General features: G+C 35.0%; 2 protein-coding genes, 1 long non-coding RNA gene and 1 other non-coding gene across 5 annotated transcripts; 2 read left to right on the top strand and 2 right to left on the bottom strand.

Moving 5' to 3' along the window:
* Positions 1–1,993: 1,993 nt before the first annotated feature.
* On the bottom strand, positions 1,994–7,379 carry LOC130989767 (uncharacterized). 2 transcript variants are annotated; one of them, XR_009090741.1, is made up of 4 exons: positions 7,197–7,379; positions 4,013–4,157; positions 3,046–3,148; positions 1,994–2,302 (listed from the first exon to the last, which is right to left on the bottom strand). It is a non-coding gene; the product is annotated as an uncharacterized LOC130989767 (long non-coding RNA). The 2 variants fall into 2 exon arrangements; XR_009090742.1 differs by having other exon boundaries at positions 3,702–4,157; positions 7,197–7,369.
* Positions 4,079–7,022, top strand: LOC130989766 (cytochrome P450 85A1-like). The gene is made up of 8 exons (XM_057913865.1): positions 4,079–4,285; positions 4,500–4,821; positions 4,921–5,070; positions 5,155–5,397; positions 5,516–5,602; positions 5,701–5,779; positions 6,414–6,520; positions 6,618–7,022. Exons 1-8 carry the CDS (start codon positions 4,095–4,097, stop codon positions 6,828–6,830), a joined length of 1,392 nt encoding a protein of 463 aa, XP_057769848.1. The 5' UTR covers positions 4,079–4,094; the 3' UTR covers positions 6,831–7,022.
* A 6,116-nt stretch (positions 7,380–13,495) lies between the features above and the next one.
* On the top strand, positions 13,496–15,463 carry LOC130989765 (probable UDP-arabinopyranose mutase 1). The gene is made up of 2 exons (XM_057913864.1): positions 13,496–14,256; positions 14,890–15,463. The coding sequence occupies exons 1-2, from the start codon at positions 13,525–13,527 to the stop codon at positions 15,223–15,225; spliced, it is 1,068 nt and encodes a 355-aa protein (XP_057769847.1). The 5' UTR covers positions 13,496–13,524; the 3' UTR covers positions 15,226–15,463.
* Positions 15,464–15,648: 185 nt separating this feature from the next.
* Positions 15,649–15,720, bottom strand: TRNAD-GUC (transfer RNA aspartic acid (anticodon GUC)). Its single transcript has one exon. It is a non-coding gene; the product is annotated as a tRNA-Asp (tRNA).
* Positions 15,721–16,505: the final 785 nt, after the last annotated feature.

Genomic DNA, 16,505 nt, shown 5'->3' with positions numbered 1-16,505 from the left:
CAAACCAATATAGATACATATGCATATTGAAGGTAGAGTTTAAATTACATTAACCATGAGAGCAACATAAAAACGAATGAAGTATAAAAAACATTAGGTAAAAGTTTGTGTGGATCTAAATGTACTAAGCATCAAACTATTGAATTAAGATTTATTAATCTCAATTAAAATTTATTAATTAGAAATAGTCTCATTTCATTTGGGCACGAAGAATAAGAAACTCGATTTTTGAATATAAAAGTGAGTAAAGGTATGTGGGACCATATTATTTGCAGTGTAAAATCATTACCAAAAATAGAAATAGAACTATTGGAGTGTGACGTCCCGAAAAGAAAAATGAAACTATTGGAGTGGGACGGAGGGAGTACTAGAGTATGTCTCTAAAACTTTAAGAGCATAAACATAGTAGAGGGGAATAATTTTGGATAAATCTAGAAGAGCAGATTTTATTGGTATATGGAAAACATTATTCAATACTACATAATTCAAGCAAGCAAATGCAAATGGAGAAAATAATTTGATGGAAAAATAATGGTAGGGGTGGGGTGGGGTGGGGTGGGGTGGGAGCTTTAGCAAAAAGCAGAAAAGAACAAAATGGAGGCCCTCGTGCACCTCTGGAGTTTTGATTGTATATCACTCATTTAATGAAGCAAAAACGTCTCCAGTTCAGCTGTGCATGTGTGCGTGTGGGTAGACATTCCTCTCTCTATCACACACACACACACAACTCTTTCTCTCTCTACATTATTAATGTATGTATGCAACCTTTTGCAGCCTATCGTATGCTTTCTGCAGTTTCCGTGCACATCTTTTTGCCTCTGTGCTACAGTTCATACATCCACATCTCTTTCTTTCATGCATCCCCATCTTTTTCTTCTGTCCCACTATATTTGCGAAATTTTTTATGAAAACTATTTAACAGTGTTTTCCTCCTAAAATTGTAGTCTTTTGTCGGCAATATTTTTTTTTATCTATATTTACAACAAATAATTCTGTAGTGGTCATCTCTATTCTGTTAACTAAATCATACAACCACACCACAAAACTGACCATCAAAATGCACTAGAGCCATGTATGTTTAGCAACGTAGCTAGTCAATCTATCTTATCTTATCACCCATAATATCTAAATATTAATTCATCTCAACTATACGACGGCAAGCTTTGTCAAGGCTGAGGTGTTTTAAATATTTTGCATACATAACTCAATCATTAAAGTAATTTACATAATTCCATCATAGAATGAAATAATTAGACAAACTCAGCTCATCTAGTTCACTACATTAGTGGGCTCAAATCAAACTCGAGCTTCAAGTCCTAGAATATATCCTGAATATAATCCTCATGCACTTATCTCTACGGACTACGAGTAAGTATTATTATTAGAGGGGTTTTACTTTGAAGGATTAATCTTAATAGATAAAATAATAAAATTAAACCTTTGTTTACTTTGATGAATTGAAATTTTGAGATATCTCAAACCCCTTAATTATTTCTATCATTTAAGTTAGTTTTGCTTAATTCTTATCTAATTGAAAGAATGAGTTGAAAAAATGTTATTCTTAAAAATAAAAATACACTATCATATATTTTATCAATCATGCAAAATAAACGCGCAAACAAACATGTACTTTTAACGACTAGCTTAGATAGACAAAATAGTACTGTAAGTAATTCATTTGTCTACTAAGATTAGCTTAGAGAGATAAATAGTATAAGTAATTCATTTGTCTACTAAAATGTTCTTGAAACTCGATAGTATTCAAGAACTCGTCGAGCTGCTATGAAGACCTTATCGAATTGAGTATATAATTTATTTTCTAGTGTTGCTTGTTATAGCTTGAGTGATTGGATATGTAATCCATCTTATTGTCTTAAGTTGTTGGTTCTCGCTTTTGGGTTGCACTTCTCGTGCGTGAGTAAAATTTTCATTTACCAAAAAAAAAATGTTCATCATGATTTCTATTAATTGATCTAGTTTTGCTTGGTTCATATTTTATTGAAAGTCGAAAACAAACATACTCAAATCATATAAAAGTAAATGCTCTCATAGCCACCTAAATATGCATGTGGATACACACATAATGAATCTAATACACACATAATTCATCAAATATAATATCGATAAGACTGCAAGAAAAGAGCAACCTTTTAGTTTAAGATTTACCTCGAGAGATAAAAGTGGGCGATGATTAGCAATTGCTTAGAAATGTAAAAGGGGGCACTGTGTCAGTCGTGTCAAATCCCTTTCCAAGGATCTCCCCAAGGATCCACACTTCTCTTCAAGTCATTTTCCAACCTACCTTTTGTGCCACATTATGACAAGGCATCAGCATCATACCCAAAGTCAATAAACAAAACGAGAGATGATGATATATAAGTGAAAATTACAAGACAAACCCTGTTTTTAGGAGCATATATTACAAATACCCCTCTCTCAAATAATCTCCCACCTACTGATGATGAGACTAGTCGACCTTGTACGCCTTCCTGTACGGCACCATTTTGTATCTAGTTCCAATTAAATGTATTGAGTTTTAGCAACCATCAAATTTCCATATATATGTCCGACACCAGCCATTGCGTGTCAATGTGAAAGCCTTCGTATTAAATTATCATTTATAAATGAGTGAGTAAGAGCTCTGTACAGCAAAAATTAGTAGCTCGGGAACTTAACAATGGCTTTCGAATTAAATGTATACACCTACCTCGATGCCGACCTATTCTGCTATTCATATTAGTATAATAAATTAATAATAAAGCATGTTTACATGATACGTTGGGCTTCACTTGGTCAAAACAGTCAACATAACCATTATTATTAAGCATAATAAAATCTGACATTTATACCAATTATCAAGGAATTTTCAGGAGGGTAGCAGTCGGTTTCCTCACATGGGGTAGAAGTGGAATTAGAATGCCCTTTAGCATACATGTGTGAATACAGAAAGCAAATCTAGACTCATTTCAAATTGGGTTTGATGTGATTAGCAAAAAAAATTAAGCTTTTTTCTTTTTTATCGTATTATGACACAAGAATCCTTACTTAATCATGCTTAGTGGATGGCCATTAGCTAGGCAGGAATAGGGGGTCTCTGTTCTGCAATTTTTTATAGTCTTCTTCCCTTGCACAAGGCTCCAAAAAGTTACTGAAATTTGAGATGCGATGAAAGGTTAGAACATGGGGAATTATTGGATAACAAGATAGGAAAAGTTTAAAGTGGAAAACAGTCCAAAAAGTCAAACTTCACGTGTGGAGTTACTAGGAACTATAACCTACAGATCCAAGTTTCAATCTAATTAAAAGGAAACAGGCTAGGATTTCTATGTTCAAACCTCAAGAGTTAGGGTGGCGAGAGAAAAGAACATGCCTAGATGGTTTTTGTTATTTCATGGGTCTTCCTTTCTCTCTCTAACCAAGAACATGTCCTCAAGTGACTTTTGTAATTTGGTGCGCAGATCTATTTGACAGACATGTGAACCACTTAATCCCATGGCTTTCCTTCTAATGGGGTGGCGTCCATGTGCTCTCATCAATTGCCTATAATTCTAACATCAACCCAAGGGAGTTCCTTTATGCGACACATTTTAACAAAAGATTAAAATAGATAACCAAATGATTAAGAATGACAACTAAAAACAGGTATTAAAAAATTGCGTAAAGTAATTTTATTTCCAGTTGAACAGAGCAGCAGCACATACAGTTTTGACAGGCCAGTGAAATGGAAGCTCTTGAGGTATCAAGAAAATGTTAAACCAGTTTCTGTTTGTACAAAAAAATTTACTTCAACCAAAATTTATTTATTTGAGTTCTTTACTGTGCCTTGAGTTTTCCGTCAGGTTTTAATACTAGGTCCTACCTTTCTAGCGTGCATGATTTTGGCGTATTAGGCCTCCCCACTCTACCCCCAACCCTCTCTCTCTCTCTCATATTGATTTCATCAGGTCTATATAAACACCCGCACGAACTCATGAGTCATGACCAGCCAATACAACTAGAGCAAATCCCATACCTTTTACAGCTCTCCCTTTCAAGCTTTCCCTCTCTCCCCTCCCCTTATCTCTCAAATAGTTTTGAGCTTTTAGGGAGGATCAATGGCCAGCTTGGTTGTGATTCTAGGAGTGTTTTGGGGTCTCTGCATCTTGAGTGTTGCCCTCCTGAAATGGAATGAGGTTAGGTACAGGAAGAAAGGATTGCCACCAGGTACAATGGGGTGGCCACTGTTCGGAGAGACCACTGAGTTTCTAAAACAAGGTCCAGCCTTCATGAAAAACCAAAGATCAAGGTCTCTCTCATTTTTCTCTTGCATAATTAAGAATGTCATATTTTCTACCTTATTGAACATCTCAATAAATTTCAGAACCTATATGTTCTGTATAAAAAGATGGGAACTTGCATGGTTATGTGCATGATGACTGATAAACAGATTCAATTTTTCCTTAAACAAAAATCAAAATGGTGCTTTACTAAAACTTCTTGCACCTTTGTTGCTCCTGCAGGTTTGGGAGTTTTTTCAAATCACACATACTGGGTTGTCCTACCATAGTTTCGATGGATCCGGAGTTAAACAGGTACATCTTAGTTAATGAAGCAAAAGGGCTCGTCCCCGGCTATCCTCAGTCTATGTTAGATATATTGGGGAAATGCAACATCGCAGCCGTCCACGGCTCTGCTCACAAGTATATGCGAGGGGCCCTGCTTGCCCTTATCAGCCCCACGATGATCAAAGATCAACTCTTGCCCAAAATCGACGATTTCATGAGATCTCATCTGAGTGATTGGGATAACAAGATTGTTGATATCCAAGAGAAAACGAAAGAGGTATGTACTAGCACCTTAGATCTAATCACTGGTTTATGCAGTAGGATTTACCCTTGACACTCTGTTCTAAAGCACTACAAAACCTCAATATTGTTCCAGATGGCGTTTCTATCATCATTTAGACAAATTGCAAGCGTTGAAGCAAGCTCAATATCTGACGCATTCATGCCTGAATTCTTCAAACTGGTCCTGGGAACTCTCTCACTCCCCATCAACCTTCCCAACACAAATTACCATCGCGGATTTCAGGTAAAAAAAATTTACCTCTTCTTTAGTGGTCTGCAAGAACTTGTCTAAATCCAGGAACACTAACAGTTTGAATTCATCAAACAGGCAAGACAGAACATCACATGCTTGTTAAGGAAACTAGTCGAAGAAAGAAGAGCTTCCGGAGAAAAACAAAGGGACATGCTTGGTCTTCTAGTAAGCGAGGAGAACAAATACAAGCTAAGTGATGAGGAAATGATCGACTTGATCATCACCATCTTGTATTCCGGATACGAGACCGTGTCAACTACTTCTATGATGGCTGTCAAGTATCTTCATGATCATCCAAAAGTGCTAGAAGAATTAAGGGTGAGTGGAGATTTCAGTCATGAAGCACCACATGTTTTAAGTGGAAATTTCTTAATTTGTGAAAAGTATAGTTATGTTTCATTACTGAACCCCCACATTTTCACCTTTAAATTTCCAGAAAGAACATATGGCAATACGGGAAAGAAAAAATCCTGAGGATCCTATTGATTACGAAGACTATAGATCCATGCGCTTCACACGTGCGGTGAGTGTTGCCAACTTCCAACTAAAAATAGTTACTTCTGTTAAACTTAGTAATATTTCCAGCTAATATAGAAACGTTGTATGATATAACTACTGCAGGTCATATACGAGACATCCAGACTGGCTACAATAGTAAATGGAGTTTTGAGGAAGACAACTACGGATATGGAAATAAATGGTGAGCACAATCTCTTAAATTTTTCCTTATATTACTCTCTGCTTCCTTTATGATTCAGCAGCTACAAAAAAAAAAAAAAAAGTTCGGAATATATATACTACTTCAAGGAGTAGTCTGGAATAATTAAGCAATTTTGACATTTTCTCTCATCAATAATTAAAGCATTTTACATAAAAAGCAACAGTGGCATATACAAGCAATCATAGACTAAGAGATAACCTTTATGTATGGACCCTACCCTATCATGATCCACATGGAAAACCTACCATTACAACCCAAGACATTCCATTGATGCCCCATCTTGTCCTAAGGAATTATTTTGTCCGTGTAGTGGATAAGAGAAGAGAGAGCTCAATACTATCACTGCTTGCTTTGTCCTTCCAATCAGAAACTTAACAATTATTCCTCTGTCAATTCTAAGTGCTAAAAACAATTAATGCAATCATTAATCCCACAATTAGCTAGCCTGATGCTGGATGTACAAGGTTGTTATGAGAGAAAATTATACAATAGATATCAATTCTTGTTAAAGCATAGACTAATATTATCTGCTGCAAAAGGCCCAAAACACACTATTTCATACTACCTACTTGTATAGTCACTTATCTCTTGCTCTGCTTATATCCTTGTTCAGGTTATGTCATTCCTAAAGGATGGAGGATATATGTGTACACTCGGGAGGTCAACTACGACCCGTGCCTTTATCCCGATCCATTAACCTTCAATCCATGGAGATGGCTGGTTAGTAAATCACCCAAATTAACACATGAACATAACCTTTTGTAGCTTGTCCTCACAAAACAATGGCTAACAAGCTCGATACTTCAATGAATTGCAGGAAAAAGGCCTGGAAAATCAACACCATTTCTTGATTTTCGGAGGGGGGACAAGACAATGCCCTGGAAAAGAGCTCGGACTGGCTGAAATTTCTACATTCCTTCATTATTTTGTGACGAGATACAAATGGGAAGAAGTAGAGGGAAACAAGCTAATGAAATTTCCAAGAGTCGAGGCACCCAACGGGCTCCGGATTAGGGTTTCTGCTCACTAACCTCCCTAAGAGCATTTGTACAAAGAGGAATAACTAACTTTTAACATAGCAGATCAGAATAGCTAGCTTCTCTGAATGTACAAAAAATTGAGCTAACACCATGCACTAGAGAATCGATACCCATCTTGCAAGGGTTCAATAATATGTCTGTACAAAGAATCATCAATTATTTTTTGCCTCATTGAAACTTTACCTACCACTGTTTTTTATGGATTCATGAGACGAGAAACCAAATCAAACAGATACGTAGATAGGTGAAATATAAATGCCAACCACACCAAACAAGTAATGGAAAAAATATGGTAAACATCAAACCAACCAAAATAAAATAAAATATTAGAGTATGAGTGGTGGGGGTTGATTTACCGATTACTGGCGGAAAATCTTGCTGAGCTGCCAAATACATGTTCAAGGGTTTGTCAGCTCGGTGAATCGCTGTAGATCGCCATAGTTCGCCCCCCGCTTCTTTTCAACTGATTGTAAATCCATATTCCGCCATTAACGTTTCTCTGCAGCTTTTTGCTGGCTTCAAAATTAAACTTTTTAGGCGGGATGTCGTGAAATTTGTGTTCAGGCTTTTTACGTTAATTTTAATCTTTTGGCGGGTTCCACCCTTTTCGATTTTTCCCTTACTTTTATTTTATTTTGGGTTATTTGAGTATAAATAATCTAACTTTACTTTTTATTTTATTTTTACACGATTTTTTAATCTAAACACATAAATTTAGTGTTGGTCTAATTTTTCTCATTAAACTTATTTTTTAAAAATTTAAATTGACGAGTCCGCAGAAGCTGACAACGTGAAATGATCGACTGATGCTTTTAATTATTTTTTTGAGTTATTTATGTACTCCCTCCGTCCCAATAAAAGTGGCCACATTTTCTTTTTGAGCGTCCCATTAAAAGTGGCTACTTTCTAAAAATGACAAAAGTTTACTTTAATTAAGTCAATAATTACTCACTAATTTGGTCAACAATTGTAGGCCACTTTCTAAAAATGTCAAAATTACTCACTAATTTGGTCAACAATTGTAGGTCACTTTCTAAAAATTACTCACTAATTTTGGTGGGTCACACTCAATTAAAACATAACAATCCCCTTCTTAATCTCCGTGCCCAAAAAAAAGTGGCCACTTTTATTGGGACGGAGGGAGTATAATACACAAATTTTCAATATTTTTTAATTTTTTTCAGGAAATTAATGCTCTTCTGATTTTTTCTACGAAATTCATTTTTATCCGCAAAATTAATTTCTCTCATTATTTCGCAAGGAGATTATGCTACAATTAATTATGATTAAAATATTATTTTTAATTTTTAATTATGTTGAAATTTTTGAAAGCTTTAATACGATATTTGAATCTAATATTTCTATTATTGAGTGGAGTAACGTTAGGTGGCCCTTTATGTCTTTGGAAGAACCAAATACGAGAATATGACTAATCTCAAATACCACTCCACTCAATGAAAAAAAAATGATTCTAATATCTTCATGTTTATTAATATTTTGAAATTTTGTAATATGTTTTGTGAATTTATATATGGTTTGTTGTCTGTTGTTTGTGAATTTAGGTGGCCCTTTAAGGTTTGTACCTAAATAAAGGATATATATTAAAACGTTTAATCAATATCCATCTTTATATCTATTGTTCTTATATTTATATTCGCTACTTTAGTAAGAAAAAAAATATTTATTATTTAAGTAATACGTAAAAATATATTTGTGTACTTATGTGTGCAACACTAGTCGCTAGTTGAGGGGTTTAAGGATGAAAATAGATTACCCACATTTGTCACAGTATAAAACTTCATCCGTCTATAAAAGAACTTTCTAGAAGAAAATGACACGAGTTTTAAGAAAAAAAAGTTATTTAATGTATTAAAAGTGGAGAAAAAATTATTGAGAGTATTGAAAATGGTGAAAAGTTATTTTAATTAGTATTGAGAGAAGTGTGATATAGTCCAAAAATAAGTAAAAAATTCTTTTGTGGACATCCAAAAAAGAAAAAGTGGAAGTTATTCTGTGGACAGATGGAGTAATATATACCCTTACAGATGAGTTGAATATTTTTTATTTTTTATTTTTTTTTTTGGGAGAGGGATCGGGTTGAATAATTGTTGCTTTATCACCAAAACACACCACTTTCATAACTTCCTACAATCCTTTTTGTGTTAATAGGCAAAAGTGCCACATTCCTCATCCTTTTTTAGTATAAGTTTGTTGAACCATTTATAAATAATATTGCATCTATTCCAACTTAATATGCCACTTTTTCTTCGTAATTAAGCCCTGTGACCTATTAAATTGAGACGAAGTGAATATATATATTAATATAAAGCAAAATCATTAATATCATATTTTTCAAGGAATAAGAAAATGCGAAATAACGTGAAAATGTTACACATATGACCTATGCAACATGTAATATATGCCCTCTATAATTAAGGGGAAAACGTCGGTGAAGCATGCAATGCAATTAATTAAGATTAAGTGCTCGTTTGGTTCAAGTATAGAAGAATGGAAAGGGAATGTAATTAAATAAATGGGTGGAATGGTAACAATAACCATTACTTTTATTGAGTGTTTGGTTTACCAATGGAAATGAATCATTATTAAGGGATTCCCTTTATTTTGTTTCCCCTCTATTTTGAAGGATACCAAATTGGGTGATTGGGTCTCTCAAGTAAGGGTAATGGTTAACTCATTTCTCAAAGGGTAAATATCATGAAAACCCCTGAAGTATATCCACTTTATCAAAAATACCCTAAAACTTTTAAAATGTTCTCTAAACCCTCAAACTATCAGATTTTTATCAAATATATCCTGCATTTATTTTTTGGTCACCAAAAACGTGATGTGGCTCGTCGGATGCCACAATGTAATTTATATTCTATTTTTTAAAATGCAATGGCAAAAACGACGTTGTTTCGTACCATATCATTTAAAAAAATCTACTTTGAAATTTAAAATTCACTCCTATCGTGTTTGAAATTCACGCTAATAACCTAGAATTATGGATAAACATGATAGAATATGATACGAAATGAAGTCGTTTTTTCTATGTCATTTTAAAAAAAATAGAATATAAATTACATTGTGGCATCCGACGAGCCACATCACGTTTTTGATAACCGAAAAATAAATGCGGGATATATTTGATAAAAATCTGATAGTTTGAGGGTTTAGAGAACATTTCAAAAGTTTCAGGATATTTTTGATAAAATGAGTATAGTTCAGGGGTTTTCATGATATTTACCCTTTCTCAAACTAAACAACAAGTAATGAATTCAATTAATTGAATCTCTTTCCGACATCTAAAAATACTTAGTCAAGCGTGGGCTAAAAAAGGTAGTTTAGGATTGAATTAAGCACAGGCTGCACAGCCAGCCCTAGCCCCACGCCTGCAACAATTAACATCACTTTCATATTCACTGTTTTTAAATGTGGATGTCAGAGAATATTAATTTGTCACGGATGCCTCAATATGTTGATTTTTTTTTTTTTTTTTTAATGTTTGATTAGGCGAGATTAAATTGTCCATCCACCAAATTTAAATCTCTATCCTGCAACTCATTTCAAATTTCTTTATTTCTCCCGTTTACTTTAAAAACTTTTCCATCGTTCTTTGAAAATTTGGCGAAGGCGCTGGCATCTTTTGCGCCAAGTCATCATCTTTTTCGATTCACCGCCATCGACGACCGATGCCTTCATCTAACCGGCGTAAACATTGTTTGCCTCTCTTGTAGAAAATGAAGATTTAGTTCCAAATCGACAATGAAGATTCAATGCAAGTATTTAATTAGATCTGACTGAGATCTATGAAATTTTGTGTTATTTTACTCATTTGATGTGAATTTTGTTCATGAATTGTAGTTGGAACAAAATGAAGGCTAGGGTTTTTTTTGTTGAAACGAAATGGTACGAATTCGTTCGTACCATTCATACCAAGTATTGGAGCAACAAATCTCGACACGAATGGTGCGAATGGACCTATTCGTATAATTTGTTTCAAGATCTGTCGCACCAACACTTGACACGAATGGTTCAGCTGGCATATGTGGAGACTTATTGGAGTGAAAATGTTCAGTAATTTATGTCGAATTGGGATGGTGAAGGAGGCAGATGCAACATTCTTAAGATAACTGGGGCGATGATGATGGTTGGAATCAACCATCGAGCATTTCTTAGGGAAGAGAAGAAAATAACAATCCCAAGAAATCCGATGTTCCTTGGAACGAATGGTACAAATGAGTTATTTCGTACCATTTGTGTCAAGCACATGATTTAATTGTGTGCCAAGACTAATATGATTAACCTCCGTTTGTACCAGATGTGAAATATAATTAAAAAATAATTATTTCAAATACAGATGAAATATTATGACTAGATCTGAAAAAATAAATATTTAACAAGTATTTAAACAAAAAAGATGACTGATAAAATAACAAAGGAACCCACTTTACAGAAACCATATTGTCGGATTTAAATGGAGAAGAAGATAACAGAGGGAAAACAAACATTTGATAAAATGAATGTTGGCTTTGCCGGAAAAATTCAATCACATCGCCGCCGGAGAAAATAATTAAAAGGAAAAGAAAATAATCACAAGAGTGAGACTTGAGTTTAAAAGAAAAGAGAGACAGAGCTATAGAAGTTGTGATGCAAGGTTGAGGAATAGTAATGGTATTTTCATATTTTTAATATAAATTTGACTAAAATTTATTAAAATTAATTTAATATACAATTATTGATTTTCACTATCCTCTTTCAGTATTTCATATCATTAACTCATTAATTAATTATTCTCAACACTGTACGAATTTCTCCTTGAGGCCCATATATATCCATGCGTCCTCAATTTAATCATTTTGATTCTGTTCTATAACGAGTAGGCCTATTTTACGCATATGCATATTTGATTGATGTGGTGTGGGAAAGTAGTCATAATTAATTAGAAGACAAAATGTACCTCAAAAAAAAAAAAAAAATAGAAGACAAAATGCATGGGGGAACTTCCGCTCACGCCAACTTCGAACTGTCGAGTGTGACAACGGAATGAGATTCAGTGTACCACAATTATGTTCTACTTTCAATTTTGTTTAATGTTTTATATATATATTCTTCAATTTCAATTTTATATGCTTTAGTTTAATTTCATGATTATTAACTAGGATTTATTCCATCAATCTAGGGTATATAATTATTTTTTATCATTTAATTTCACTTTTATTAATAGATTGATAAATTCAAACTGATGGTATATACTTTTTAAAAAAATTTAGTTTTTTGAAATAAATATTAAATATAATTCATAGTATTATAATAATTTTTTTTATAAAAAATATTTTTAAAATAATAGATATAAGCATGGGACACAGTTGGCACACATAGGATTATGGAACACTGAATCTCATCCCGTGTACCAACGCGCCGCGGTTCCAACGTGCCGCATTGATACGGCCAATGCACCCCTCACTGGAGATGCTTTTAGTGTAGAATGATTAATATTTAAGCTCAAAAGTCTTAGGTTTTTTATTGTAAATTTATCACGAGAAATGAGGGATGAAAAAGTATTTCCTTTAAATTTTTCATTTTCCCCCTTATTTTGTACAAAAGAGAATTTCACCCTTTTTCATTCATCTTTTTAATTCCAAAAATATATAATATTATCAACTCAAAAAATAATTATACAATATTATCTTTCATTTAGGTGAAAAACAGATATGATACGAATGAAATTCTATTTTATAAAAAATAAAGGAGAAAAATAAGAAATCGAAAAGAAGATTTTTTTTTTCTCATAATAAATTACAATAAAAGAAAACACAATTTCTAAAAGTATTTACCCTAAACTGAATGCATTTTTTTTTTCCAGGTGATCTTCTGTAAAATCGGTTTCACAGGAGATTTTGTGTGTGTGTATGTGTTTTTTACTTGACATTGAATGCATTGTTGTAAAGCCCATATCTTTTTAGTATATATATATATATACTTGTTGGAGCCAGCTTGATATTCGCATTGGAGGAAAATTATACTATAAATTTCTTCATTGATCTTGTCTGAAAATATAAAATCTGACAAATGATAACATGCATGCATATCAAATATCATCTGCACGTAAATTTATTGCAATAATTATACGTAAATAATAGTGGTTGCAGTAAATTTATTTATACGTAAATTTAACTACTTCCTCATTTCATAATATGATCATTTTGTCATTTTCATCGATCCACAATAAATATTATATATATTTTCATTTTAAGATACACACATTCACATACAATATTTATAACATCGTACACCACAAACTATTTATTAATTATCTAATAAATCAATTTTCACGTGACTTTTCATCAATTTTACACGCATCTCATGATCTTAAAATTTGTGTCTTTCCATCCACACTAGACTTATCGTAGACACAGAGAGAGGGGAATATAATGCAAAATCATTTTAAATTTATGTTTCATATGTACATATCTTTTTAATGCAAGATGAGAAATATTTACGGTCGCTATTCAAAAGTATGCATGCAAAGGTAGTATACAAAAATAGGAAAAGGCATCCGTTACACGAGAATCGGTTTGAACCATTCACGAGCCCACATCCCCCGCCCCTTCCGCCCCTCTCCTCCCCTTATAAACGACCGCACAAACCCGGTGATTTCCCGACACCACATCCGCCGCCGCCATGGCCAGCACCTCGCCGCCCCTGAAAGACGAGCTCGACATCGTGATACCGACGATCCGAAACCTGGACTTCCTGGAGATGTGGAGGCCCTTCCTCCAACCCTACCACCTCATCATCGTCCAAGACGGCGACCCTGCGAAGAGCATCAAGGTCCCCGACGGCTTCGACTACGAGCTCTACAACCGCAACGACATCAACCGCATCCTCGGCCCCAAGGCCTCCTGCATCTCCTTCAAGGACTCGGCGTGCCGCTGCTTCGGCTACATGATCTCGAAGAAGAAGTACATCTTCACCATCGACGACGACTGCTTCGTCGCCAGCGACCCCTCGGGGAAGCCCATCAACGCGCTGGAGCAGCACATCAGGAACCTGCTGTGCCCCTCGACGCCGCTCTTCTTCAACACGCTCTACGACCCATTCCGGGAGGGCGCCGACTTCGTGCGCGGCTACCCCTTCAGCCTGCGGGAGGGGGTCCCCACCGCCGTCTCCCACGGCCTCTGGCTCAACATCCCGGACTACGACGCCCCCACGCAGCTCGTCAAGCCGCGCGAGCGCAACACCACCTACGTCGACGCCGTGCTCACCATCCCCAAGGGCACACTCTTCCCCATGTGCGGCATGAACCTCGGCTTCGACCGCGACCTCATCGGCCCCGCCATGTACTTCGGCCTCATGGGCGACGGCCAGCCCATCGGCCGCTACGACGACATGTGGGCCGGCTGGTGCACCAAGGTACCATTCCATCGCTTCTTCTTCTTCTTGTTCAATAATAATAATAATAATAAAAGTATATGAATGAATGAAAGTGAAGATTTAGTCTAGGCATTTAGTTAGATCTGACTCAGATCTATGAGATTTAGTGTTATTTTACTCATTTGATGCAGATTTTGTTCATGAATTGTAGTTGGAACAAAATGAAACCTAGGGTTTTGTTTGTTGTAATGAAACGGTACGAATGGGTTCATTCGTACCATTCGTGCCAAGTATTGGAACAACAAATCTTGGCACGAATGGTTCATCTTGCATATGTGGAGACCTATTGGGGTGAAAACGATCAGTCATTTTCTTGGGAGCAATGGGGTGAGGATGATGGTTGGAATCAACCATCGAGCATTCCTTAGGGTGAAGAAGAAAATAACAATCCCAAGAAAATCCGATGTTTCTTGAAACAAATGGTACAAATGAGTTATTTCGCATCATTCGTGCCAAGCACATGATCTAGTGGTGTGCCAAGACTAGTACGACTAGTCTCCGTTCGTACTAGATCTGAAATACAGTTAAAAACAATAATTATTTCACAATACAGCCGAACGAAATATCACGACTAGATTTTGGAAAATAAATATCAAGTACATGAAAATGCAGGTGATCTGCGATCATCTAGGGTTGGGAGTGAAGACGGGGCTGCCCTACATCTGGCACAGCAAAGCGAGCAACCCTTTCGTGAATCTGAGAAAGGAGTATAATGGGATATTCTGGCAAGAAGAGATCATCCCTTTCTTCCAATCGGCGACGCTCTCCAAGGACTCAACTACTGTGCAGAAGTGCTACATTGAGCTGGCCAAACAGGTGAAGGAGAAGCTCGGCAAAATCGACCCGTATTTTGTCAAGCTCTCCGATGCAATGGAGACGTGGATTCAGGCGTGGGACGAGCTCAACCCCCCTACCAAGACGCCTCCTACTGCTAAGCCGAAGTCATGAGCAACGCATCATAAATTTTTGTTATTCCTTTTCATAAATTAATCATCAGTTTCTTCACCGCCTGCAGTTTTTGATAATCTGTGTATCGATCTAGTGTTTGTTGATGAATATATATAGATATCTTTGTTGTTGAATGAGAAGCGCGATAGGTTCATTCCTAGAATTATGCAATAAGGTTACCAAAGTTGGGAGAGCAAAGCAACGGCTAAAACATATATAGATTTATTTATTTATTTTACTTTTTTGGTGTCTCATTGGGTGTCCTATTCTGATTTTATTTTTAAAATTTTGATGTCTCGGTACGTATCTATTTTAATTTTTTTTATCCAAAAAACAAAAAATCTAACTAGCAGATGTGTATGTGTCTTCTTTCGGATATTTTTAATTAACTAAAACTAAAATTAGATATTTAAAAAATTAAAGCGCCGTTGCCGGGGATCGAACCCGGGTCACCCGCGTGACAGGCGGGAATACTTACCACTATACTACAACGACTTGCTTGTTTTAAAAACTGCTCTTCCAATATTAGTTTGGGCTAATGAGTATGCGTTTTACGTAGCTTGATTGTTTTAACTTTTTTTCTAGCGTGTTTTTCATTATCCTTTAGTTTACTGTTGAGACCAAATTACCCTTCCGTGAGCTAGTTCTGTTCAAGAGATATAGGGATATCATCGGGAAATGTTCGGTGAGTTTCTTATTTGATTTTTTTTTTTTCAAATCCCGGTAAGTTGTGATTTTTTTTTCCTGGATTAGAATTATGTTTCTTAGATCTAATTATGTAATTTGAACAAGTTAATTATGCCCAAAAAATTGCTGCAGCCTACTTACTTTCTATTTTGTACATAACTCACTATCAAATCTCATGAAATTAGTCACTTATTCTACTTTGGGATGCCCAAAAAAAAAACAATCCACTTTTTTAATATAAAAATATTGTTTTACTAAACTAATCTTATTTAATGTTTCACTTAAATGTGAAAATGATGTGTAAAAATAATAAATAAGGATATAAAAAATAAAACATAAAAATTTGTATTTTTTAAATAAGAATAAATGCATTTTTTTAATATGTATGAAAAAGTGAAAGGGGCTAAATTGATGAAATGGAAAAAGTAATTATAATTCTTTAAATATTATTTTTACACATAATCTCACCATCAAATATTTTTTTTATTAATTTTTATTAAAATTCGTATCATTTTCACAGTTCACATTGGGTTAACTTTTTTTTTTTATGAACTTACAATATTAAATAAAGAAAAATAGGCTGCGCCACATTA

This window comes from Salvia miltiorrhiza, chromosome 6 (assembly GCF_028751815.1).
Source record: "Salvia miltiorrhiza cultivar Shanhuang (shh) chromosome 6, IMPLAD_Smil_shh, whole genome shotgun sequence".
Classification (NCBI taxonomy): domain Eukaryota; kingdom Viridiplantae; phylum Streptophyta; class Magnoliopsida; order Lamiales; family Lamiaceae; genus Salvia; species Salvia miltiorrhiza.
The sequence above is the reverse complement of the archived record's forward strand: the minus strand, read 5'-3'. Positions and strand labels throughout refer to the sequence as shown.